General features: G+C 43.8%; 1 protein-coding gene across 1 annotated transcript; it reads left to right on the forward strand.

Annotated features, from left to right (window-relative positions):
• Positions 1 to 17,476: 17,476 nt before the first annotated feature.
• Positions 17,477 to 23,317, forward strand: LOC122444000. Its single transcript, XM_043472811.1, has 4 exons — positions 17,477 to 17,677; positions 17,795 to 17,903; positions 22,242 to 22,358; positions 22,708 to 23,317. The coding sequence occupies exons 1-4, from the start codon at positions 17,477 to 17,479 to the stop codon at positions 22,887 to 22,889; spliced, it is 609 nt and encodes a 202-aa protein (XP_043328746.1). The 3' UTR covers positions 22,890 to 23,317.
• Positions 23,318 to 25,048: the final 1,731 nt, after the last annotated feature.

Below are 25,048 nucleotides of genomic sequence, written 5' to 3' on the forward strand. Positions count from 1 at the left end.
TTAGTCTGAACCTGTTTCCTAATATGAAACATGAAGGTTAAAAACACTAAAGGGGCTTCCCTGGTGGCTCAGTGGATAAGAATCTGCCTGCCAATGCAGGAGACATGGGTTTGATCCCTGGTCCGGGAAGATCCTACACGCTGTTAAGCCCATGTGCCACAACTCCTGAGCCCAGAACTGCAACTACTGAAGCCCACGCACCCTAGCCCCTGTGCTTCACAAAAGAAGCCACCGCAATGAGAAGCCCACACACTGCACCTAGAGAGAAGCCTGCTTGCAGCAAGTACTTAACCTCCTGACACCTGTTTCTCCAGTTGAAAAACAGACTAACAGTGCCTTAGATTGCAAGGAGATCCAACCACTCCATCCTAAAGGAAATCAGTCCCAAATATTCATTGGAAGGACTGATGCTGAAGCTGAAACTCCAATACTTTGGCCACCTGATGCGAAGAGCTGACTCATTGGAAAGACCCTAATGCTGGGAAAAATTGAAGGTGGGAGGAGAAGGGGACGACAGAGGATGAGATGGTTGGATGGCATCACTGACTCTATGGACATGCATCTGAGCAAACTCCGGGAGTTGGTGATGGACAGGGAAGCCTGACCTGCTGCAGTCCATTGGGGTCACAAACAGTCGGACATGACTGATCGACTGAACTGAACTGAAAAAAAAGAAACACTATGAAGTACTATACTCCAGTATCCTTGCCTGGAGAATCCCATGGACGGAGGAGCCTGGTAGGCTACAGTCCACGGGGTCGCAAAGAGTCAGACACTACTGAGCGACTTCACTTTCACTTTTCACTTTCATGCATTGGAGAAGGAAATGGCAACCCACTCCAGTGTTCTTGCCTGGAGAATCCCAGGGACGGGGGAGCCTGGTGGGCTGCCACCTATGGGGTCGCACAGAGTCGCACACAACTGACACAACTTAGCAGCAGCAGCAGCAGCATGAAGTACTATAGTGAAGATTAAAACAGATAACAAATGGAGAAGTTCTGGAAGCAAGTCTCTCACAGAGGTGGGAGCTCAGTAACATTAGGTTGAATCATATGCAACTGCCATTTGTATAGATCAGAAATGACCAAATACTGACAATTTCTTACAGTTCAACATACCATTAGCTTGCTACTCAGGTATGCGGGAGATCTAGTCAGCTGGAGTTTTGGGTACAGAAGTGATGAAGCCTCAGAATTAACTTGTATTTAAATCACCAAAGAATCAAGGAATGTCAGCACCCTGCTAGATGCTGTCAAGGCTGGGAGATTTCCTTGACTCTGAGCTAGTTAATCAACTCTAATTTTAGAGCTAGGATAACAATGTGGTTAGGAGCCTAGGCTCAGGGGACACATTTCCTGGGATCAAACCCCAGCTCTGCTAGTCCGTAGCTTTATGACTTTTAATAAGTTTTTTAAATAGTCTGAGTCTCAGTTTTCTATGACATGGATAATACAGGGCTGTTGTGAACCAAGTAAGTTAATATATGTTAAGTTCTTAGAACGGGGCCAAGTTCATCTTTCTCTTCTTAAAGGCATTAAGCTCACGTTATACTGAGCAACTGAACACCAGGTGGACTGTGTCTCACACATAGGTTCATGTCCTCAGGCTAGTTTAGGTTCTCAGCCTAATGGATCTGATGCTTATGCTTCACGGAGTCCCAGATATGCAGCTGGGAAGTAATCAGGGGCATCTAAAGAAGGGAAAGGGAAAGGGTTTCCGGGACTTCAGTGGTGGTCCAGTAATGAAGAAGAATCCACCTTTCAATGCAAGGGACGCAGGTTCGATCCCTGATTGGGGAACTTAGATTCCACAGGCCATAAAGCAACCAAGCCCATGCACCAGAACTACTGAGGCTGTGTGCTCTGAAGCCCATGAGCCACAGCTGCAAAGATGCTGACAGTGAAAGATTCCATGTGCTGCAAATAAGCCCCAATGTGGCCAAATAAATATTTTTTTTTTAAAGGGAAAGCATTGCAAAAGTTTCTGCTAGAACAGATTAGGTATCTCGTAATCAGCATAAAAATTTGCCTTCTCCATAACCCTCATGACAAGTGAGACTGTCCACCTACACCTCTCAGGCTGCCATTTAGAACACATTTACATATACACATTACATGTGCATATAAATATATCACATCTATTGTTAGTGACATATCTGGAAGAGCACTTAAACCTCTCAAAGTTTCTCTGAATTAACATCTTTTCTTCTTGGATCTCAGAGGGAAAGGTAGGGAAATAAAAGATTGGGAACTGAGCAGCCTCGGGTCTTGCTCTGGGCTTTTCCTTCACATAGAGCAGAGGTCCTCCAGGCTCTGATGCCTGATGATCTGAGGTGGAGCTGGTGAAATAGTAGACATAAAGTGCACAATAAATGTAATGCGCTTGAATCATCCCCAAACCAACCCCTTCACTCCCTGGTCCTTGGAGGTGGAAAAATTATCTTCCATGAAACCGGTTCCCAGTGTCAGAAAGTAAGTAAAGTATCTTCCTTCACCATTCTGATGAGGGGTAGATTTCAACTGTAAGGGTTCAAGCCTCACTCTATTCCAGAGAGATGTTGGAAGGATGAGGGGAAAAGGTGGTCCTCTGAGTGGAGCACATTTGATGAAAGACTGGGAGTATGAAGTCATTGCAGCTGCCTGGATGACAGATGGGGCCGGCGCTATTTGCGGCTAACAGTGGTCTCTCCGTGAGGACAGTGACAGAGGACTGAGATGTTCACCTGCCTCCTGGTGCTGCTGACAGAGGATGCTTGTGCTCAAGACACAAATATTTGCAGTTTTTATTTGCCAGCCCTATCGTCAGTGATTCTCATCTGTCTGTGATGAGTGGAGGAAGTCCTTAGGGTATAAATTAATGGAACTTATCTTCACTCTCTTGAGCCCTTTGGAATTTCATCATCTTTCTGAAATGTTCACAGGGTGGAGGAGGGTGTCTGTTTGTGTGTGTGCCTCATTCTGCAGCTTAAGGAATATCCACTCTTCCGTTTCTTTGATGGCATCTTCCCTCCATCCTCTCTGTTCCTTCCTTGTGAAACTCTTATTAGAAGGCTGTGGGAGTTGCTAGCTCAGTTTCCCAAGTTTCTTAACTCTTCTCACCTATTTTTTTCTCTTTGCCCTTTGGCATGCATGATGTTCTGGGTCGGTTTTCTAGGTCAACCTTCATACTTTTCCTTTGTGTCACTGTGCTGTGCTATTCAGCAGAGGAATCGTTCAGTAATAAAACTAACATGAAGAAAACTGCAAAAACTTGCAGAAGGTCAAAATGATAAAAATAAATGGAAAGATTTACCCTATTCTTGAATGAGAAGACACAGTAACACAGAATCGACAATTCTCAAATTAATCAATAAATCCAAAGCAATTTTAGTAAAAACCCCAAGAGAATTCTTTTTAAGAGACAAGCCATCTAAAGTTAAGGGATATGTCTTAAGAATAAAGACTTTTATCACCTTTTTTGCTTGGGACGCCACTGATTGATAATAAAGGAACTTCAACAAAAAATTAGAAACCTATAAAAGTCAGAATAAACAAGACAAACAGACAAGAGAATTTAATGAAATTTTGGAAGACAGAACCAGATAGAGAAGTTCGGTGTTGTTCAGTCACTAAGTTGTGTCCAACTATTTGCAACCTCATGGACTGCAGTACGCCAGGCTTCCTTGCCTCACTATCTCCCCAAGCTTGTTCAAATTCACATCCATTGAATCAATGACACCATCCAACCATCTCTTCCTCTGTTGTCCCCTTCTCCTCCCACCTTCAATCTTCCCCAGCATCAGGGTCTTTTCTAATGAGTCAGTTCTTCTCATCAGGTGGCCAAAGTATTGGAGTTTCAGCTTCAGCATCAGTCCTTCTAATGAATATTTGGACTGATTTCCTTTAGAATTGACTGGTTTGATTTCTTTGCTGTCCAAGGGACTCTCAAGAGTCTTCTCCAGGACCACAGCTCAAAAGCATCAATTCTTCATTGATAAAGAAGCAACAAAGCCTTCCTTATGGTCCAACACTCATATCTATACATGGCTACTAGAAAAACCATAGTTTGATTATACATTTTGTCAGCAAAGTGATGTCTCTGTGTTTTAATACACTGTCTAGGTTTGTCATAGCTTTTCTTCCAAGGAGCAAGCACATTTAATTTCATGGTTGCAGTCACCATCTGCAGTGATTTTGGAGCCCAAGAAAACAAAATTTGTCACTGTTTACTTTTTTCCCCTGTATTTGCCATGAAGTGATGGGACTGGATGCCATGATCTTAGTTTTCTGAATGTTGAGTTTTAAGCCAGCTTTCTTACTCTCCTTTTTCACCCTCATCAAGAGGCTCTTTACTTGCTCTTCGCTTTTTGCCATTAGAGTGGTATCATCTGCTTATCTGAAGTTATTGATATTTCTCTTGCCAATCTTGATTCCAGCTTGTGCTTCATGCAGTCTGGCATTTTATGTATTGTACTCTACATATAAGTTAAACAAGCAGGGTGACAATATACAGCCTTGATGTACTCCATTCCCAATTTGGAACCAGTCTGTTTCATTGTCCAGTTCTAACTGTTGCTTCTTGTCCTGCATACAGGCTTTTCAAGAAGCAGGTGAGGTGGTCTGGTGTTCCCATTTCTTGAAGAATTTTCCACAGTTTGCTGTGATCTACACAGTCAAAGGCTTTAGTGTAGTCAATGAAGCAGAAGTAGATGTTCTTTTTAAAGTGTTTTTCTTTTTAATTCCATTGCTTTTTCTATGAACCAACTGATGTAGCCAGTTTGATCTCTGGTTCCTTTGTCTTTGCAAATCTGGCTTAAACATCTGGAAGTTCTTGGTTCATGTACTATTGGAGGCTAACCTGCAGGATTTTGAGCATTACCTTGTTAACATGTGAAACGAACACAATTCTACAGTACTTTGAACATCCTTTGGCATTGCCTTTCTTTGGAACTGGAATGAAAACTGACCTTTTCCAGTTCTGTGGCCACTGCTGAGTTTTCCAAATTGCTGGCATATTGAGCACAGCACTTTAACAGCATCGTCTTTTAGGGTTTGATACAGCTTAGCTGGAATTTCATCACCTGCACTAGTTTTGCTGGTAGTAATGCTTCCTAAGGCCCATTTGACTTTACACTCCAGGATGTCTGCCTCTAGGTGAGTGACTACACCAATGTGGTTATCTGGGTCTTTAAGACCTTTTTGGTATAATTCTTCTGTGTATTCTTGCCACCTCTTCTTAATCTCTTTTGCTTCTGTTAAGTCCATACCATTCCTTTCCATTATTGTGCCCATCTTTGCATGAAATGTTCCTTGGTATCTCTAATTTTCTTGAAGAGATCTCTAGTCTTTCCCATTCGTTTTCCTCTATTTCTTTGCATTGTTCACTTAAGAAGGCTTTCTTATCTCTCCTTGTTGTTCTCGGGAACTCTACCTTCAGTTGGGTGTATCTTTCCATCTCTCCTTTGTCTTTCACGTCTCTTCTTTTCTCTGCTATTTGTAAGACCTCCTCAGACAACCACTTTGCCTTCTTGCATTTCTTTTTCTCGGGGCTGATTTTGGTCACCACCTGCTGTACATGTCCATAGTTCTTCAGGCACTCTATCAGATCTAATCCCTTGAACCTATTCATCACCTGCACTGTATAATCATAAGGGATTTAATTTAGGTCATATCTGAGTGGACTAGTGGTTTTCCCTATTTTCTTCAATTTAAGCCTGAATTTTGCAATAAGGAGTTCATGATTTGAGCCACAGTCAGCTCCAGGTCTTGTTTTTGCTGGCTATATAGAGCGTCTCCATCTCTGGCTGCAAAAAGTATAATCAATCTGATTTCAGTATTGACCATCTGCTGATGTCCATGTGTAGAGTTGTCTCTTGAGTTGTTGGAAGAGGGTACTTACTATGACCAGACCATTCTCTTGGTAAAATTCTGTTAGCTTTTGCTCTGCTTCATTTTATACTCCAAGGCCAAACTTGTCTGTTACTCCAAGTATCTCTTGATTTTCTACTTTTGCATTCCAATCTTCTATGATGAAAAGGACTTTTTTTTTTTTTTTTTTTTGGTGTTAGTTCTAGAAGGTCTTATAGGTCTTCATAAAACCATTCAACTTCAGCTTCTTCAGCACTAGTGGTTGGGGCATAGACTTCGATTACTGTGATATTGAATGGTTTGCTTGGAAATGAACAGAGATCATTCTGTCATTTTTGAGATTGCACCCAAGTACTGCATTTCAGACTCTTTTGTTGACTATGAGGGCTATTCCATTTTTTCTAAGGGATTCTTGCCTACAGCAGTAAATATATCGGTCATCTGAATTAAATTCACCCATTCCCATCTATTTTAGTTCACTGATTCCTAAAATGTCAATATTCACTTTTGCCACCTCCTGCCTGACCATGTCCAATTTACCTCAATTCATGGACCTAACATTCCAGGTTCCTATGCAATTTTTTTCTTTACAGTATCAGGCTATACCTTCACCACCAGTCACATCGTTCTTTCTGGAGCTATTTCTCCACTCTTCCCCAGTAGCATATTGGACAACTACTAACTCACTGGAAAAGACCCTGATGCTGGGAAAGATTGAAGGCAGGAGAAGGGGCTGACAGAGGATGAGATGGTTGGATGGCATCTCCGACTCAATGGACATGGGTTTGAGTAAACTCCAGGAGTTGGTGATGGACAGGGAGGCGTACTACAGTCCATGGAGTTGCAAAGAGTCAGACACGACTGAGCAACTGAACTGACTATCTTGTGTGTGGGGGGGGGGGGGGGTTCATCTTTGAGTGTCATATATTTTTGCTTTTTCATACTGTTCATGAGGTTCACCAGGCAAGAATACGGAATTGGTTTGGAATTCCCTTCTCCAGTGAACCTCGTTTTGTCAGAACTCTCCACCACGACCTGTCCATCTTGGGTGGTCCTGCATGGCATGGCTCACAGCTCCATTGAGTTACACAAGGCTGTGATCCATGTGATCATTTTAGTTAACTTTCTGTGCTTGTGGTTTTCATTCTGGAGACTGTGGGATTATAGTTCTGAGGACTGGGTTGCCTCAGGCCAAGCAACTAGCAGGGAGGGAGCACAGCTCCACCCATCAGCAGACAAGTATATTAAAGATTCACTGAGCATGGCCCTGCCTACCAGAGCAAGACCCAGTTTTCCCCACAGCCAGTCCCTCCCATCAGGAAGCTTGCACAAGCCACTTATCCTCATCCATCAGATGGCAGACAGAAGCGAGAACTTTAAACCCACAGACAGAGAAGAGGTAAGTGACTTATCATGGCAGAGGAAGCAATGGTCTGTCACCTGGAGGGGAATGACCACCAGTGAGCGAGTCAGGTCACCTCAGGGGAAAACCTGAGACGCTCAGCTTTGGAGAGGGAAGGCACACGGAAGGACTCAGCTGTGGTGAGGGGCCAAAAACAGCTGTTGAAAGTTTGTTTACGGAGTAATCATATCCTTTCCTCACCACACATACTCATGCTACTAATTTTCCCGATTTAAGAGTTATTTTCTATATACTTGATGGCAAAGACTGAGATTCAGGGTTACCCAGATGGAAGCAGCAGTGGGGAGGCACATGAAGTCTGAAAGAGAAATGGTTGAATTACATAGTTATCTTTCCCCAAACTGCCCCCCTAAGCTGACAAATACATAAAGAACAGCAGAAGATTCTTTCTCGACTAGTTAAATGGCTCTAAAGAAAAGCTTCCAGTTTTCTGTTCCCTCCTTCTCTCTCTTTCTCTCTTATGAACCCTTCTGCTCGAACACTCCTAAATGGGCCCAACAAGGTTCCTAAGTCCTGTCCACTCACACAGGGCCTCCAAACACCAGAGGCCCACTCTTAAACATAAACAGAGCACCAAGGCTCCCAGACAATCGAGGGAAACCTCTACCATGAAAGAGGAAGACCAACATGAGAATAAGGGGGAAAAATATCTAGAAGAAACAAACAGAAGGGGATATAACATTTAAAAATCTAGGACTATAGGGAAATAAGTGAAGATACTGTCTCTTTACAGAAGTAGAAGTTATGTAAAAGGATAAATCAAAGAACAAAAAATAAAATTTTCCTCTAGAAATAAAAACTTTATCAAAATAAAACTTCAAAAGAAAAGTTGGTGAATAAAGTTGAGGAAAAAGCTAGTTCTTTTAAGAACTGGCACAAAAAAAGAGCACTAAAAATTAGGAAAGAAGAGATAACTATGGTAGAGGACGAACCCAAGAGGTCAATCACCCAACCAAAATGATTTCTTAAAAAAGAGAAAAGAGAAAATCGAGAAGTGGGAAATATGAAAACAGTATGGCAAAAACACTTCTTAGCAGTAAAAACAAAAATCTCCAAATTGTTTGGAGGTATGTAATCTCTTTCACACCTAAGAAAATGAATGGTATAAGACCCGTATCAAAATACATAAGTTGAGATGTCAGAGTTCTGAGGGAAAAGAGAAGATCATAATGGTCCCCAAAGAGGAAAAAAAATTTCATTGACAAGGAAACAGGCACCAGGAGGACTAGGATTTTTCAACAGCTAAAATGAGTGCTAGAGATCAATGAATGTTAGAGATCAATAAGACAGTGTCTTCATATAAGTGAAGGAAAACTAAATTTCAACCTAGAAGATATATTCAGAAGGATAAGAACTCTATAATACAACTTCCCATTCCCTCTTTTAAAAAGCAACTGGAGGACTTTCAAATCCCTTAATGACAGGTTAGACTAACCTTTCCATTTAGGTCAACTGTTGAATAGAAAAGAATGTATAGAATATATATATATATATACACACACACACACACACATACATATTATTACTGTGAAGTGAAAGTGAAGGTCACTCAATCGTGTCTGACTCTTTGTGACTCCATGAACTATACAGTCCATGGAATGCTCCAGGCCAGAATATTGGAGTGGGTAGCCTTTCCCTTCTCCAGAGGATCTTCCCAACCCAGGGATCGAACCCAGGTCTCCTGCACTGCAGGCGGATTCTTTACTAGCTGAGCCACCAGGGAAGCCCAAGAATACTGGAGTGGGTAGCCTATCCCTTCTCCAGGGGATCTTCCTGACCCAGGAATCAAATCAGGGTCTCCTGCACTGCAGGTGGATTCTTTACCAACTGAGCTATCAGGGTACTATATGTAGCATTATATACTTAAAAACAGTAAATACATAATTAATATATTTTATAAATATGAATAATAAATATTTATATTTTAACTTTTCTTAAAAGCATCAAAGAGCTTACGAGATGGAAAAGGATTATCACGCCAAATCTGAGTCCCATGTCAAGAATTCAAAGTCATTTTGCCCTGATTGGGAGGAAACAGCTGCACTATGGAGCTGGGGTATTTGGCAGCCTCACCAGGCAAAACAGACAAAAGGGCCTGTCCAGTGGAGAGTCTGATAATTATCCACACATTAAGTTGAGGTCCTGCAGGACTTTACTCTTAGAGCAGAGCTTCCCAAATGTGTCTGCACATTAGCATCATTAGGGAGCTTTTGAAAATTTCTAAGGGCAGGCCACACCACAGACCAACTAAATCACAGTCTCCAGGGGTGGGACACAGGTCTCCATGTATCTTAAAGCTTCCCAGATGGTTCCCGTGTGCCGATGAATTTGGGAACCACCACTCAGGGAGAAAGAGTGAATTGGCTGTAATAGTTCCCACATGGATGACTCGGGAGATCTCAAGTTGTTCAACCTCAGGCCCAACCAAGTGGAGTCAGGATGTGACAGCAAGAAGCTGTGAAAGAGCAGACCCAGGTACCAAGCTGGTATCGTGATTCTTCCATTCACTGCTTGTTTCAATGTTTATATGACAAGTGCTGCTTCTGCTCCTGCTTTCAGAGCCTCTGAGCACATGGACTGTCACACAAGGAGCATCGATTATGTCTGGGCTGCTCAAGTGTCTCGCAGATTGTGAGTGGCTAAGCTTTCAACACAACCCGGCCCTCAGCTCACAGCAGATTTAATAGCGGTAACAGCAGCCCCGAGTGGCACACAGCTACCCTGTGGGTGTGAAACACTCCAACTTTGCCCATATGTCTAAATCTATATGGAGCGTCTCATTTTCTAAATTGAGTCAGAAAATTTAGACCTGAATTCTAATTCCAGCTTCTCTTCTAAAAAGCTCCCATCTACTCCCGAGGCCTCCCTTCCTCCTCGGTCACTGTGGGACTGCACTTCTGCATTCGTTGTCATCTGGCTGCTGGACCAGAAAACATTCTCTGGGCCTCAGTTTCTTCATGAAGGAAAGTGGGGCCAAAACAGTAAGCACCTCACAAGGAGGTTGGGGGCTTTCAAGTGAGACAGTGTACAGGGCGACAAGCGGCAAGGGAGCGCATACAGTAGGAACTCAATAAATGTTAACTTGCATTCTCCCAGGTTCTCATGTGAGAAAATGGAATGATTCTTACCAGTCTATCTTAGGAAAGTTTAAATGAGCTACGGAGAGAGGCAGAAGGTGCTTGGTATTAGGAAAAGCATATTCAGGAAAGAAAAAAAAAAAAAAGGAAACATATGCAAATGAAGGAAATATTATTGTGCAAAAATGGACTGAGATCAGTTTCAGACACAGCAGGAGCAGATTTGATAGGCCTGATTAATTTATTAAACAAACTAAAATCATAAATACCTGAAAACTAAAAACCATTTGCTTACAGATGAGGCTGAAAGACAGAAGGCAAAGGAAGAAGCTCCAAAGATTCGAGGGCTTGCTGGGCCCCAAAGTCAGGCCTGGGGGAGGCTGAGGTGGCGGCGACGGTGGCAGAGTGACCGCTGGAGGACCGGAGGGCCCGGCCAAGAGGGGACCTGGTGATGGTGGCCGAGGCAGAGGCTGACACGGGGCTGCTCACTGCTCTCAGTAACACGAGGGAACTCTGCTTCTCTGGTCATGAGAAGAGGTGAGACGCTTTCACCTAGGAGGGGAATCGCCACAAAACAACAGTGCGCCTGCTCCAGCTTCGGGGCCTTACAGAGACAGAGCTCTCGGGTCTGTGGGCAGCAGGTCTTCTCCTGGGGGCCGAGGGAAGCAGCAGCCGTGGGCTGGTCAGAGAGAGAAGCAAGCTCAGGCCTGGAATTTGCACTGGGCTGTGGGGTATTTGTTCCTATTGTTTTATTATGGAAAATCTCAAACGTACAGCACAGTTGAATGCACTTTGCAGTGATGCTGGCACAACCCTATCTGGATTCAATCATTATTGTTTTACTATACTTTCTTTTTGAAAAAATATTTATTTAGCTGCGTGGGTTTTCAGTTGTGGCACACAAGATCTTTGATCTCCGTGGTGGTATGCGGGATCATGCAGGTCTTTAGTTGTGGCATGTGGGATCTAGTTTCCTGACTGGGCATCAAACCCAGGCCCCCTGAATTGGCAGCTCTGAGTCTTAGCCACTGGACCACCAGGGAAACCCCTCGTTTTATAGTACTTGCTTGATCACATCCATCCATCTATCCCTCTATCCATCCATTACTCCATGTTAATTTGGGTGTATTTAAAGTGATGTACAGGACTCAATACCCTTTCCCCTAAATACTTCAGCAAGCATATTATTAATTAGAGCTCAGTATTTTTTTTTTACAGATCTTTACTTCTGATACAAAATTTACATACTACGAAATGCACAAATACGAAGATAATAGGTACTGTGTTTTGACAAATGCATGCACCTGGTTGACCCACACCCCTATCAGATGTAGAACATCCCATCACCTATAGATTTGTTCCATGACCTTGGACAACACCCTGTTTACCTCTGATTTCAGCATGTTCCAAACTTTTGTGATCATAGAACTCTTTTTCCAAGCCAAGTTCCAAAATCTGTCTTAAACAATTCAGCTTAAATGTTAAATACCATTTAAGCCTCCATATTACAGTTGAAGAAATCTGAGAAATGGAGATGTTAATTATCTCAGATTCCTAAGCTGACAGCACACTTATGACAGGAAATAAATACTTAACAACCTCTCCAAACCAGGAAATATACTAGGTGTGGGGTTGCCAGAAAGATGAAATATGATTACATATGTGAAATGCCTGGCCTTGTGTCTGGCACAAGCAGAGACCAAATATCATTAGTGCTTTTCTCCTCTTTTCCACACTAATGTTTTAGTATGTTCACATGGCTAAGATAGTATATGCACACCCTTCATCTCATTCTAGTATAGTAATAACCCATGAGGTAGGCAGGGGAGGCATTTTCATCCACACTTTTTGGGAGATGATATGGCTTGTCCTGATCATTATTAGTAAATAAGGGTGGCGCCAGGACTTAAACTGAGTCTCCTGACCCTAAATAATTTCAGACAATAGATTTAGGAGCTTTGTCCATGTTCCTCCCAAGCCATCTCAGACTAGAGAGGAAGGTGAATTTGAAAATGCTAAGAAGGATATATTTGGTTCCCAGTTACAGAAACCCAACCTGAACTCACTGAAGAAGAATTTATTGGCTTATAATAGAAAGCTTCTCCCTCCCCGCTGCAACCCAGCCTTCAGTTGCCTCTCGTCTGGGCTCCATTCCCAGGCACCACCACCCTCATGGAGGGAAAGTCTTTGTTTACATTCATCCAGGTTAGCAATCTCAAAAGAAAAAAGAGAATCTTCTTTTGCAATGTTGAGCAAAACTCCAAGGATTGAGTTTACTAAACTAACTTGTTTCATGTGCCCATTTTTGAAACAATTATTATTATTTAAAAGGACGGACTCTGTTGACCGGCCACCATGGGTTGTGAACTACTCCTATACTGGGGATAGGGAGGGTCAACTCCTCCCACGACCTGAAAGAGCCGGAGGATGTGTTCTCCAGCAAAATGAATATCCTGTTGTCAGAGGAAAGGGGAAATGGATGAAGGATGCTAGGCAGCTAGTCAACAAAAATATGTTTAACAAAACTATTGGGTCACCTGGATCAACTTACATTGTTGGAAGTGGGTCTGTCAGCACTTTGCTGGAACTCGCCAAGCCCAGGCTTTAGAGGTTTTCACGGAGGTTTCACTACACAGGCACAACTGATCAAATCACGGGCCATTGGTGACTGAACTCAATTTCTAACTCCTCTCTCTCTGCCCTGAAGACTGTGGGGGCGGGGGCTTAAAGTTCCAACCCGCGACTCACCTGTTCAGTCTTTCAGGTCACTGGCTCCATCCTGAAGCTGCCCAGGACCCCATCAACACTCCAGAGTCGCTGTCAGCATAAACCGGGGTAAGGCGGAAAGGGGCTTGTTGTGAATAACAAGACAGTCCTGACACAAGGTCCAGCTGAAGCTCTGTCCCTAAGAAAACGCTCAACACTTTCCCACTCCATAACTTAATTCCATAGAGTTTACAGTCAAAAGGTCAATTCATTCGTGCACTATCCTTTCTAGGGAATTCACCTGACTTCTCACAGGAGTCTGCAGGTTAAGCCCAGGGCTCCAGCATGTATGAGATCTACTGTAAACACTTCCCGGGAAGGTTCCCAAGCACCTGCGGTCCATCCCTCCTTCCCCGATTGTGTCCGCACCCACTGCAGCACTTCCCCACTTCCCTCAGACATTTTCAGGCATCGGTGAAATTATTAAAAAAAAAAAAAACTTTTCCCTGGGAGCGGGAGAGGTTGGAGGGTATCTCCTTTTCCAAAGGAATCAGTACAATTGTAGCCACTTTGGCTGCCAAGCCTCAAAGGCAGTACTTCCGCTCACACAGCCTTCTCAGCATTGTCTTGCCTACCATGAGGGGACAGGAGAGGCAGGATGTGAAATGCGACCTGCCCGCAGCAAGTCTGTTTCCAAGTGCAAATGGCAGTAAAAAGTAAAAGTTGTGGCAAAAACTGGAAGAGGTCAGCAAAGCTCCTCTGGGCCCCAGCCTTCATTTGGCTCCCTCCCCTCCAGTCTTTCCTTTCTCCTTCACAGGCTCCCATCATCTTCCTCCTCGCTGCCCTGCAGGAAGGGGGCAGGGAAGATTCCCGCCGTGGAGGTGAGGAGTGAGAAGCAGGACAGGAGACTTCCGAGTGAGCTGATGTTGATACTGATCAAACATGAAAATGGGGGAATTCCCTGGTGGTCCAGGGGTGAGGACTTGGTGCTTTCACTGTGGTGGCCCAGGTTCAATCCCTGGCGAGGGAACTAAGATCCTGCAAGCCACACAGTGTGGCAAAAACGGAAAAACAAACATAAACACCATGACAATGGGATCAGAGACAACTACTGAAAAGCAAATTACAGATTCTCCAAAACTAAGTGGGAAGAGAAGAACCCAAAATGTAGCTGGGCCAGATATGATTAATACTAATTAGAAAGTCATTCCATTCTCTAATCCCAACATAGACTCAAATTGGCCTTGACGTCACTGTATCATCCCAACCACCATCACCTGGACACCTCACACCCTCTCTTCTTCCAACTCATTCAGTCTTTCTAGGACAGCCAGAGGGCACTTCTTAAAACACAAACTGAGTCATGTCATTCCCTTGCTTAAAGGTTTTACCTATTTCCAAGTCCACTTAGAATCAAATCCAAAATCCTTATCATGACTCAAAAAGCTCCACACATCTAGTCTCCATCAACTCTTGTGTCTTATCGCTCTCCCTCCTTCCACTGAGCACAAACCACCAAACTTAGTTTCTCAAGAAAATAGGAAATTGCCCCAAGACCTGGACTCGGGGATTACTGCTTCCTAGAAAACTTTCTTGCTCTCCCCATATCACCTCCCATTCACAAATGAGACTTCAGATTTCTCTGTTAACTGCACCCCTCTCAACCTCAATTAGGTTCCCTATGTTGTAGTGGCTATCAAATAAAGTCATAGTGTAAGCGGAGAATAGCTCTGTTAGTATATTCTGAAAAGATAAACCAGTTTGTAGGTGTGAAAGATTCAATGTGTAGATTCAACTGGTTGGCAGGAAAGACTAGTCCTAGGATAAGTAGTTTAGCTTGGACAGCATTAACTTACTTAAATTCTCCAAGTTCCACCAGACTTTTTTCCATTTTCCTATTCATTTACCTGGTCCCCCTGGGGGAGCTACAGCATTAAAGAAGTGGAGAGTGGGAAGAATGGTATGTAACAAGAAGCATACTGAAGTGAAAGTTGCTCAGTTGTATCCGACTCTTTGCGACCCCAAGGACTATAGCCTGCCAGGCTCCTCTGTCCATGGGGTTTCCCAGGCAAGAATACTGGAATGGGTTGCCATGTCTTCTCCAGTGGAACTTCCCAACGCAGGGATCAAACCCACGCCTCCTGCGTTGCAGGTGGATTCCTTACTGTCTGAGCCACTAGGGAAGCCCAAAGTATACTGAGACAGTGATTAGAAATTTGGACAGAAATTAGTGTGAACTGGGGCAAGTCAAACCTGCACTTTGGGCCTTAGTCTCCTAAAATTTGACAATAATCTCTAACATTCCTTCTAACTTTTACTTTTCAAGATACTAGACTATGGATTAAATCCCTCCTAATTCAGTAATTTTTCCTAAAGTGCTCTAATGTAAACTACTCCTCTTATCTTAGACACATGAGTGATACAGAACTCTACTTCCCAAGGAATTCACTTCTCCCCAGTCGACTTGTGGTCTTAGGATCTGCCTCTCCATAATTTCCTCTCATTAATCTCTGTGCATTAAAGATTATTTATAAATTCTCATAAGAGAATTTATCTAGCCACATGCCAGCTATTTACAATTTAAAGACATTACCCTGACCACCATTTTCTAAGTTAAACCTCTCCACTTCCTTTCACTCTGTATATAAATGCTTTCCAGACACCTCAGCAACCTTCTTGCCTACACTGGCCCTCTCCAGTTTATGAATGTCCATCTTAACATTTAGCTCCTGAAACTACATTGTATATCCTCTCTGTGGTCTCAGCAGATCAAAGAGAATCTTCAGTGATCCAGTAAGAACGCTGCCCTAAATATTTTGGTTTGCTTAGCAACAAAACAAAAGCAAGCACTGGCTATTGATATGGCTGTTGTCTTATCATTTAAACCATCTACATTATACTGCTGTTTTTCATAGGAGCGGTTCCAGCTGAGCCTGAACTGGGAGGATTCAGAGTCTGAGATTATCTGATGAACTGGTACTAATGATAACCCACAGTCTCTGCATGAGATGATTTTCATGGAGGAAATAGCTTGTGGGGAGGACTTGGTGCCAGAGGGCCTGGATGAACTTGGGAAGTAAGGATACAGGTGTCTATCTAAGGCCTTCGAGAGGTCTTAGATCTCTGGAGAGTCAGGCTGGCAATAATATTTGGGTATATACAAGATAGTGTCAGAGACTGGGCGAGGGGGCACTCCCCATTTCTGGTCATGACCTAGGGGAATCTGATGTGGTGAGTACTGAAGGAAACATGGTCTTTGCATGTGCCTGTCTCTGGGAGGGGACTTGGGGTTCCCCTGGAACACCCCACCAGGCAGTAAGCCACAGCCAACAGTGTGGGGTGGGGTGGGAGGGAAATCTGTTCCCCAGGAAGCAGGTGGTGACCTTCTAAGGACTCCAAGGAAAGCTTAAGGACACTTTGAAGATGAACTGAAATCCTGTCTCAGGCACTGCCAGGAAAATCTGAGCTGGGACAGTTGAATTATTACTAGTAATTAAAGCTTATTGGGACCAGTGAGTTGAAGCAAAGGAAATTTGGGTTCTCTATTAACAGCTGATGCAATCTCCTTCATATTCATGTAAATCTAGAGCATCCAAATCTTTTCTGAAAAGTTCCCAAATGATGTCAGATCTGCTGGTTTACATACTGCACTTTAAGTAACAAAATAATTAGAATATATGACCACAGATCCTCTAAAAAAACAGTATGGGAGAAAGAAGTCTCCCGAACTTGTAGTATAATAAGTTGGCTTTACTGCTCTTAGCTAGCATCTTAGTGTCCATCTTTCCTAAACTTCTGACACTTCTTCCTAGTTTCTAAAAACGAACTTCTACTCCCAACATTTTTGCTGTCTTTGTGTGGTCCTTGAAAATAGAGAAAACACTTTTGCAAAGGAAATGGCTGGGAAGTGAAGCTATCTGCTTTGGAGAAGGAAAAAAAAATTAGCTATTTAAAAGGATATGTTAAAATTAATCCTAGGAAACATATTTTGAACTTTTGTTATTTTTGAAGTGATACGCGATATTCCAGAAGGACTAGTAAATGAGAGAAAGGCGAAAAATAAGTTATTTTGATAAGATTTCCTTACTTTTTAAATCCTAACATAAACTGCTTAGAGTTCTGTAGAGACTTTATCCCTGTAAAATCAGTAAAATCAAACCATACGCTTACAGGAGGCTCCCCAGTGACCTTGAGATCATTTTGGCCCGAGGGTGGTGCAGAAGCTGGGGCGGGGGGACGGAACAGGAAGTGACGTCACCCTGAATAACAGGTCCTGCTCTCAGCCCTCAGCCCAGGTGGGTCATCTCTCTTCCTTTAAATAGGGTCAGAGGATCTTTGCTGTTGTCCTCAAGCGTCACACTCCAAATCCCACACAGAAAACCCTTTGGAGCAACCAACCTAACACACAAGGCAGCCCCTCGGGGATGAGAACCCCAGCAGAAACTCGGCGTCCCGCTGGGGTATGGAGGGGTCTGCTGACATACCTGTTGCCCCTGGAAGATGGCGTCTCAGAGACGCACAGCCAGGCCAGGGTCGACCTCCAGGGCCGGCTCCTTGGACGCTCTCCTCCTCCCTGCTACCGGCTGGAACGTCCTGGGGCCTCAGCTCTCCAGCAGCAGCAGTGGGTGACCCTGCCCACTCAGGCTCAAGGAACTTTTCTTTTGACAGTGTGTGAGCAGCAGACGTGCTTAGACAGTACTTCTCCAACAGAGACTCTCTGAGCAGAAGAATACCAACTTCAGAAGCCAGCGTGGCGTCCAGCTGGCTTCTTTCGATGGGTCAGGCCCAAGGAAGTCATAGATAAGGGAACAGACACCTTGCATGCCGACGGCAGGAAGGCAGCTGCCTCAGGTAAGCAGGCAGGGGTCTAAACTTGGATGGGTGACAGATAAGGAAATTGACTATGTCCTTTGATTTCAGCCTGCAAGTCAAGTGGTGCTTTCACATCGCCTTCCATTCTATTGATCTTTTAGTCCTCACCTACATTTTTTTAAATGAAAAAGCTTATGACAAAAGCCAAAAGTCCAACAGATGCATTAAAAAAAAACAATAAAAGGGCCTGGATTGGAAAACCAGGAAAGCCCTGAATTATAAAGTCTAAGCTAATTCTTAAATTTTTGTCTAATACGAGGAAATATATTTCTTTATTAACAGACACAAAAATTCTCCTCTAAGATGACCCTTTCACATCTTGGGTTTTCCCAATTTGATTAAATCACAATCAGGACTGTCCTATGGCTCCTGGGAACTGGTTCTGCCAACACTGGAGAGTCAGAAATGCACTATCTTATTTCTGGACTTTATGCACACCTCTACATGGGGAATATGATGGTGTTATAATTTATAAATTATACTTCTGAAATAAAGATGAATTATTGGACTTCAGTACACAAGGCTATATATTGTTAATCTGCTTATTTAACTTATATGGAGGGTACATCATGTGAAATCCTGGGCTGGATGAATCACAAGCTGGAATCAAGATTGCCAGGAGAAATGTCAACAACCTCAGATATGCAGATGATACCACTCTAATAGCAGAAAGCGAAGAGGAACTAAAGAGCCTCTAGATGAAGGTGAAAGAGGAGAGTGAAAAAGCTGGCTTAAAACTCAGCATTCAAAAAACTAAGATCATGGCATCCAGTCCCATCACTTCATGGCAAATAGGAGGGGAAACAGTGGAAACAAGTGACAGATTTTATTTTCTTGGGCTCCAAAATCACTGTCCACAGTGACTGCAGCCACGAAATTAAAAGACACTTGCTCCCTGGAAGAAAGGTATGACAAACCTAGACAGCATATTAAAATCAGAGACATCACTTTTCCAACAAAGGTCCGTTCAGTTAAGGGTATGGTTTTTCCAGTAGTCATGTATGGATGTGAGAAAGAAAGAAAGTGAGGTCGTTCAGTTGTGTCCAACTCTTTGTGACTGCATGGACTGTAGCCTACCAGGCTCCTCTGTCCATGGGATTTTCAAGGCAAGAGTACTGGATGGGTTGCCATTTTGAGTTGGACAATAAAGAAGGCTGAGCATCAAAGAATGTTTTTGAACTGTGGTGCTGGAGAAGGCTCTTAAGAGTCCCTTGGACTGCAAGAAGATCAAACCAGTCAATCCTAAAAAAAAAAAATCAACCCTGAATACTCATTGGAAGGACTGATGCTGAAGCTGAAGCTCCAATACTTTGGTCACCTGATGTGAAGAGCCAACTCACTGGAAAAAGATCCTGATGCTGGGAAAGACTGAGGACAGGAGGAGAAGGGAGCAGCAGTGGATGAGATGGTTGGATGGCATCCATGACTCAATGGACATGAATCTGAGCAAACTCCAGCAGACACTGAAGGACAGGGAAGCCTGGCGTGCTGCTCTCCATGGGGGTCACAAAGAGTCAGAAACAACTCAGTGACTGAACAACATTGGACTTGAACTGTCAAATAACTTTAAAAACTGACATCTCTTAAAATAGAAATCATTTCAATATTAGAGTTCCAATAATTATGGTGAAAGGGCCCGTGTATGCTAAATATGAGGTAGGCAATGCTCATATCCTGAAATGCTACCCTCCTGTTTGTTTTTTTAAACCCAACAGATGATAGCATCTGCTTCTCTATTTATTTGTTTGTGGTGATTTTTAAAATTGGGTGTGACCACATATACATATATATACCTAACATTAAAATTACCATTTTTAAGTGTACAGTTTAGCAGCATCAAATACATTCATCTTCTTTGGAGTTTCTGCAACTCAACCTCCACTCTTAGACATTCCCATAAAGAGAAACCTATAGACATTGCTGTTTTTCTTGGGGCTTTATGTCTATTCACCTCTTAACAAAAAGTACAGCTCAGGAGATAAGGTTTACCATAAAGAAGTGCATGAAGGATCTTCAGAGAAGAAAGACGAGACAAAGCACTCTGTGTTAGCAGGCCTTTCTACTTTCCATAATATAATCCCTTCTTTCCCCTCTGCTCTCTTAGGGGTAGAACAGAAGGAGCATGAGATGCAGAGTAACTACTCTGTGTTGTTTCAGCTGGTTCAGCTGGTATCTTTTTGCCTTGATGTCTTCATCCATAAAATGGGGATAGTAATACTGGGATGAGTGTTGCTATACGATCTAAAAGAGGCACTACCTATCAAGAGGAAACTAACAATTACTGTGCACAAACTGGTTATCACTCATGTGAGATTCTGGTCCCAGCTACCACTATCAGGCTGCAAGCCCCGGAGAGCAGCACCTGGGTCCTGCATGCGGCTCTGCTGAGCCCCCAGCCTGAGCTCGTAACTGGCACCTAGCAGATATTCCTTACACATGTGGAGGGGCAAGATGTCTCCATTTTTCTGGAAGGTCTTACTGTATCCAGGACCATCACAAAGAAGAAATCACAAAGAAGATGGAAATACATAGGAAAACAAAGGCATTCTGTATGCTTGGTGGCCCTTGGAGGTGCAACCTGAGCAGAATTACCATCAATACCTGAAAACTGGTGTTCAAGTAACAGCACTTATAACCGGCCCAACTGGACAAAGGGCATAAAAACCTTAGAACAAGCATGATTTCACTCAAAATTCTGAGTCAAGGAAGTTATGTGAAAAATTCACGTCAGTGCACAAATACAATACACACCTATCAGGATGTAACATACAAAAAAAAAAACCCAAACCAGAAACCACCTTCTCATCCAACAACAGGGACATGCAAATAAATATGTAAATCCAGACAATGTCGCAGCGTTTGGGCTCAGAGAAGGTTGCCCTGAGATATGCCACAATGGCCTACTGATTATTTTGAATTAAAGTTACTTCAGAAACAGTCATTGGCGGGTGGAGGGGATGAATAAAAAAGATATTCTGACGCCTCTCCTTACCCCACCCCCAGAAAGGGGAAAATAAATCTCCCCTGTGAAAGTAACTTTCCCGTACCAGGAGTATAGAAAGCATCCTTGTCACCAGAGTTGGGGAATTTAAGGCTAAGAACACTGTATAAACAAACTGTGTTGCTTCTCCATTAGTCTGGTACCCCAAGCACAAGTCTCTTGGTTAACTCTTCACAAATGATTTTTTCTTGGTCTGAAAGTGATATATAAACAGCTTGATTTCATCACTTTGTCGGGTCATTTCTATGAGGGGCTTCCCAGGTCGCTTGTGCATGCATGCCAAGTCGCTTCAGTTGTGTCTGACTCTTTGCAACCTTAAGGACTATAGCCCACCTGGCTCCTCTGTCCATGGTGGTTCAGTGGTAAAGAATTTGCCTGCCAAGGCAAGAGACACAGGAGACGTGGGTTCGATCCTTGGGTCAGGCAGATCCCCTGGAGTAGGAAATGGCAACACACTCCAGTATTCTTGCCTGGAAAATTCCATAGACAGAGAAGCCTGGTGGAGTACGGTCCATGGGGTTGCAAAAATGGGACACAACTGAGCACGCACACATTTCTATGAGACCTTTGTGTATATGAATTAAGTTGGTTTTTTCTCCAGTTCATCAGTCTTGTGGCAATTTAATTATTAGACCAACCCAAAGAACTCAAAGAACTGGTAGGCAGGAAATTTCTACCTCCTGGACAACACAATGCAGCCAACCTTTAAAATGACTGTATCAAAGTATAATTTATTAACAAAGAAAGATGTCTAGATTATACTCACTTAAAAGAAAAAGACTACCAAGCAACACACACAAAAAGAAAAATACATGTAACAAAATGCTAACAAAGATGATCTCTGGGCTTATTATTACTTCTTCAATTTGTTTTTCTGAATTTTGTCTTGTTTCTAGAATGAGTTCTTTGTGTAATTTTAAGAATAGAGTTAACAACAGAAAAAGAAAGAAAACATGGTCTCAAACATGCTTTAAGGAATCTGGGAGGCATAGTCAAAAGCCCCAGAGAACAAAGCCCTTATATTTAAATACCAGTGAGGTGACTTGCAGGGTGAGGCGGGGCCTAAAAGATGCCAATCTAACCGGTCAGTTGACAAGTCTTTGTCCAGTGAGTCATTTGGCTGAGAAAAATGCCAGCCATCTCTGCCTGCAGCGTCCTCCGCCTCGCCCACCACGGCAGCCTCCCGCCAGCCTCACCTAGAAACCCACTGTCAGCCTCGGTGCCTTTCCTCCCGGATTCAAGGTCCAGGCACCTGCATGAAGGGAGGCGACGCCCAAGCTCTGGGTCACTCATCCAAGCCTTTTTCCTTCTTCCAGAGGAGAAGCTGAGCCCAGAGACTTCAGGCGCCTACCCACAGTCCCTCCAATACAAGGACCCAAGGCAGAGGGGTCACTGGGAATCAACGCACAGTCAAATAATTCTCCTCTTGCTTGGTAAACCCTTGGAACAATCTGATGACTTGATTTTTTTTAAATTTGTTCTACAAAAAAAAAGTGCTTCTGCAGTAAGAGCAAGCAAGGAAGTATCAGTTCTGTTTTCTTTTGTTTTTTGGGGTTTTTATGCAGTTGCTACATTTTCCGGTTGAATATTGCTTCACTATCTACAACGTCCTCTCTGCTTTGCCTCTCCAGCTTTCTTCCTTTACTGAAAGAGCCCTGGAACTTGCCATTCCTGTAGAGGATATAAACTTGTTCAAAAATCCCTACCACTATAGTAGTGAGACTACTGAAAATTCACTGTTCTTTCTCTGAAAATGCCTTCTTGTTGCTGTATCTCCAACAGCTGCCAAGCTGAGAACATGCCCCTATCATCTCAGTCTGTGCAGAAGGTCTGGAATGCTGGGTGATTCCAGGAAAGACCTGCCACCAGCGTCCCCCGAGAGCAGAGGCCTTTTGGCCCAAGCATCTCACTGGGCCCGGAGCGGCTGTATCAAGGTCTGGAGAACCAGCCTCGGTTTCCTCTAAGCATGGAGTCACTGGTCCGCGGACAAGTCCAAAGCCAGGGTTTTCAAGACCACATGCTGGGCCCTGCTACCCTTTTCTGGACTCTGAGGAGAAGGGAGGGAAACAAGGAAGAACTATAGCATTTGTTTTGGGGGATGATAGTATTTTTTTTTTCTCAAGCAGCTGCGAACTTAGAGCACAGGTTCAATAATGGCTTTAGGAAGCCCCACATGTTGGGTGGATGAATCTGCTGGGACTCTGAGTTCCAGCTGAGAAAAATCCCCTTGCTTAGCAGGCATGTGCTAAACATTTCAGGGGTGGGTCTGGCTGGATACCTAACTCAGATCAAACGAGGCCAGGAGTCAATCTTTCTCTTGCTAACTCTTCATTCAAATTCCTCTTTGCGGCTTTCATTCTCAGCACACCCTCATGTGAAGGCTCGAAGAATCCAGGCTTCCATTCAGCTCGGCTAAGGAAAGAGTGCTTCTCTTCTTCTGAATAGCTCCACGTTAGTCCCAGGAGTGCTTCATCTCACTAACCTGCATAGTGTGTCCTGTCTGCTTAAACAAATCAGAAGGTCTGAAAAATGAAATGAGCAGACTGGTTGGGTCTGGCCCTCCTCCTGCTATTCCAAGGGCTTCCCAGGTGGCAATAGTAGTAAAGAATCTGCCTGCCAGTGCAGGAGACAGAAGAGATCTAGGTTCAGTCCTTGGGCCAGGAAGATCCCCTGGAGTAGGAAACGCCAACTTACTCCAGTATTCTTGCCTGGAAAAGTCCATGGACAGAGGAGCCTGGCGGGCTACAGTCTGTGGGGTCGCAAAGACCCAGACACGAGTGAGCGACTGAACACGTGTACACTGCTGCCTCAAAGGGAAACTGAGGCAATGATACCAGAAGATGGAATGAACGGAGGTCAAACAACAGCAGGACATGCCCTCAGCAGGGGCGTGTGGTGGTCTGAGTAGACAAGATTGCTGAGGTTACAGGCAGGGACAGCTCACAGGTCAGCAGTTCCAAAGACTGGTCACGGCCATGGCTCATAAGCTCCAAGGCTCTGGAGAGAGCAGGGAACAAATTTCATAAGCAATCTACACTTAGCAGCTGAATCGTCACAACTCCTAAATGGCAACCTGAATTCAGGGAAACTTAGAGACACCGGTGAGTCACTGTGTTTCGTAGAGAACAGGACTTACCCCGAGTCTTGAAAAATGGGTAGGACTAGATGGAAAGAGGCGGCAGGAACCACGCAGCTCTGCGAGAGTCCCGGCTAGGAGACTGGCCCCAGCTTCTGAGGGCCCTCAGCCTCTAGGAGAAGGGGTGACACATGGGCACAAGTGGAAAGGAATTTGAGGGACCACACAAAGGCTCCATCACTAAGAGTAATGACTAACTCTTGTCTGTCCTCTTCCTTCTCTGATCTTCCTCTGATGTTTTAACACTGTCCATATTTTCACTCTGCTTTGGGCTAAATCCAGGTTTTTGTGTCTTGTGTTCTCATTGCTTGAGGAGCAGGGTTTAAGCCTCACACAGGAAAGCATTCTCAACAGGATGCCAGCACACAGTGGTCTGAAGCAGGCGGGGCCCTCACGCTTCCCCCCGTCATGGGCCTGCCACACCCGGCATCCTTACATTGAGATTTCAGGGCGGCCAAGAGACAGGTGCATGTTAGCAGATGTAAGCCATCCTATTGCTAGGAAAGGCAGCAGATTAGGTAGATCACTTGTAAGCAGAGATTAGTGCCTATTCGCACCTGGGAGAAAGCAAGGGCGGACTGGGGCACAAGACGGGTAGGAGGTGGTGGAAGTGGGGGGGGAGGGGCGCTGAAGAGGGAGGGGACGTGTGTCCACATGTAGCTGGTCCAGTTGTTCATACAGCAAACACTAACACAACATGGTGGAGCAATTATGCTCCAATAAAAATGTTAACTGGAAGAAATAAACAAAAGGCTCACAGCATGGTGCTCTTCAGTTTGGAAAGGGCAGTAAAAACATGCGTTTGCAGTCACAAAGACCTCACTTTAGTCACAGGGCACAGACTTTCAGCTATAAGATGAATAAATTCTGGGGATCTAATGTACGGTGTGCTGAATATGGCTATTAATACTGTACCATATTTGCTGAAATTTGCGAAGGTAATAGATTGTAAGTGTTCTCACCACACATAAAAAGCAGCAACTATAT

This window comes from Cervus canadensis, chromosome 6, assembly GCF_019320065.1.
Source record: "Cervus canadensis isolate Bull #8, Minnesota chromosome 6, ASM1932006v1, whole genome shotgun sequence".
Taxonomy (NCBI): Eukaryota; Metazoa; Chordata; class Mammalia; order Artiodactyla; family Cervidae; genus Cervus; species Cervus canadensis.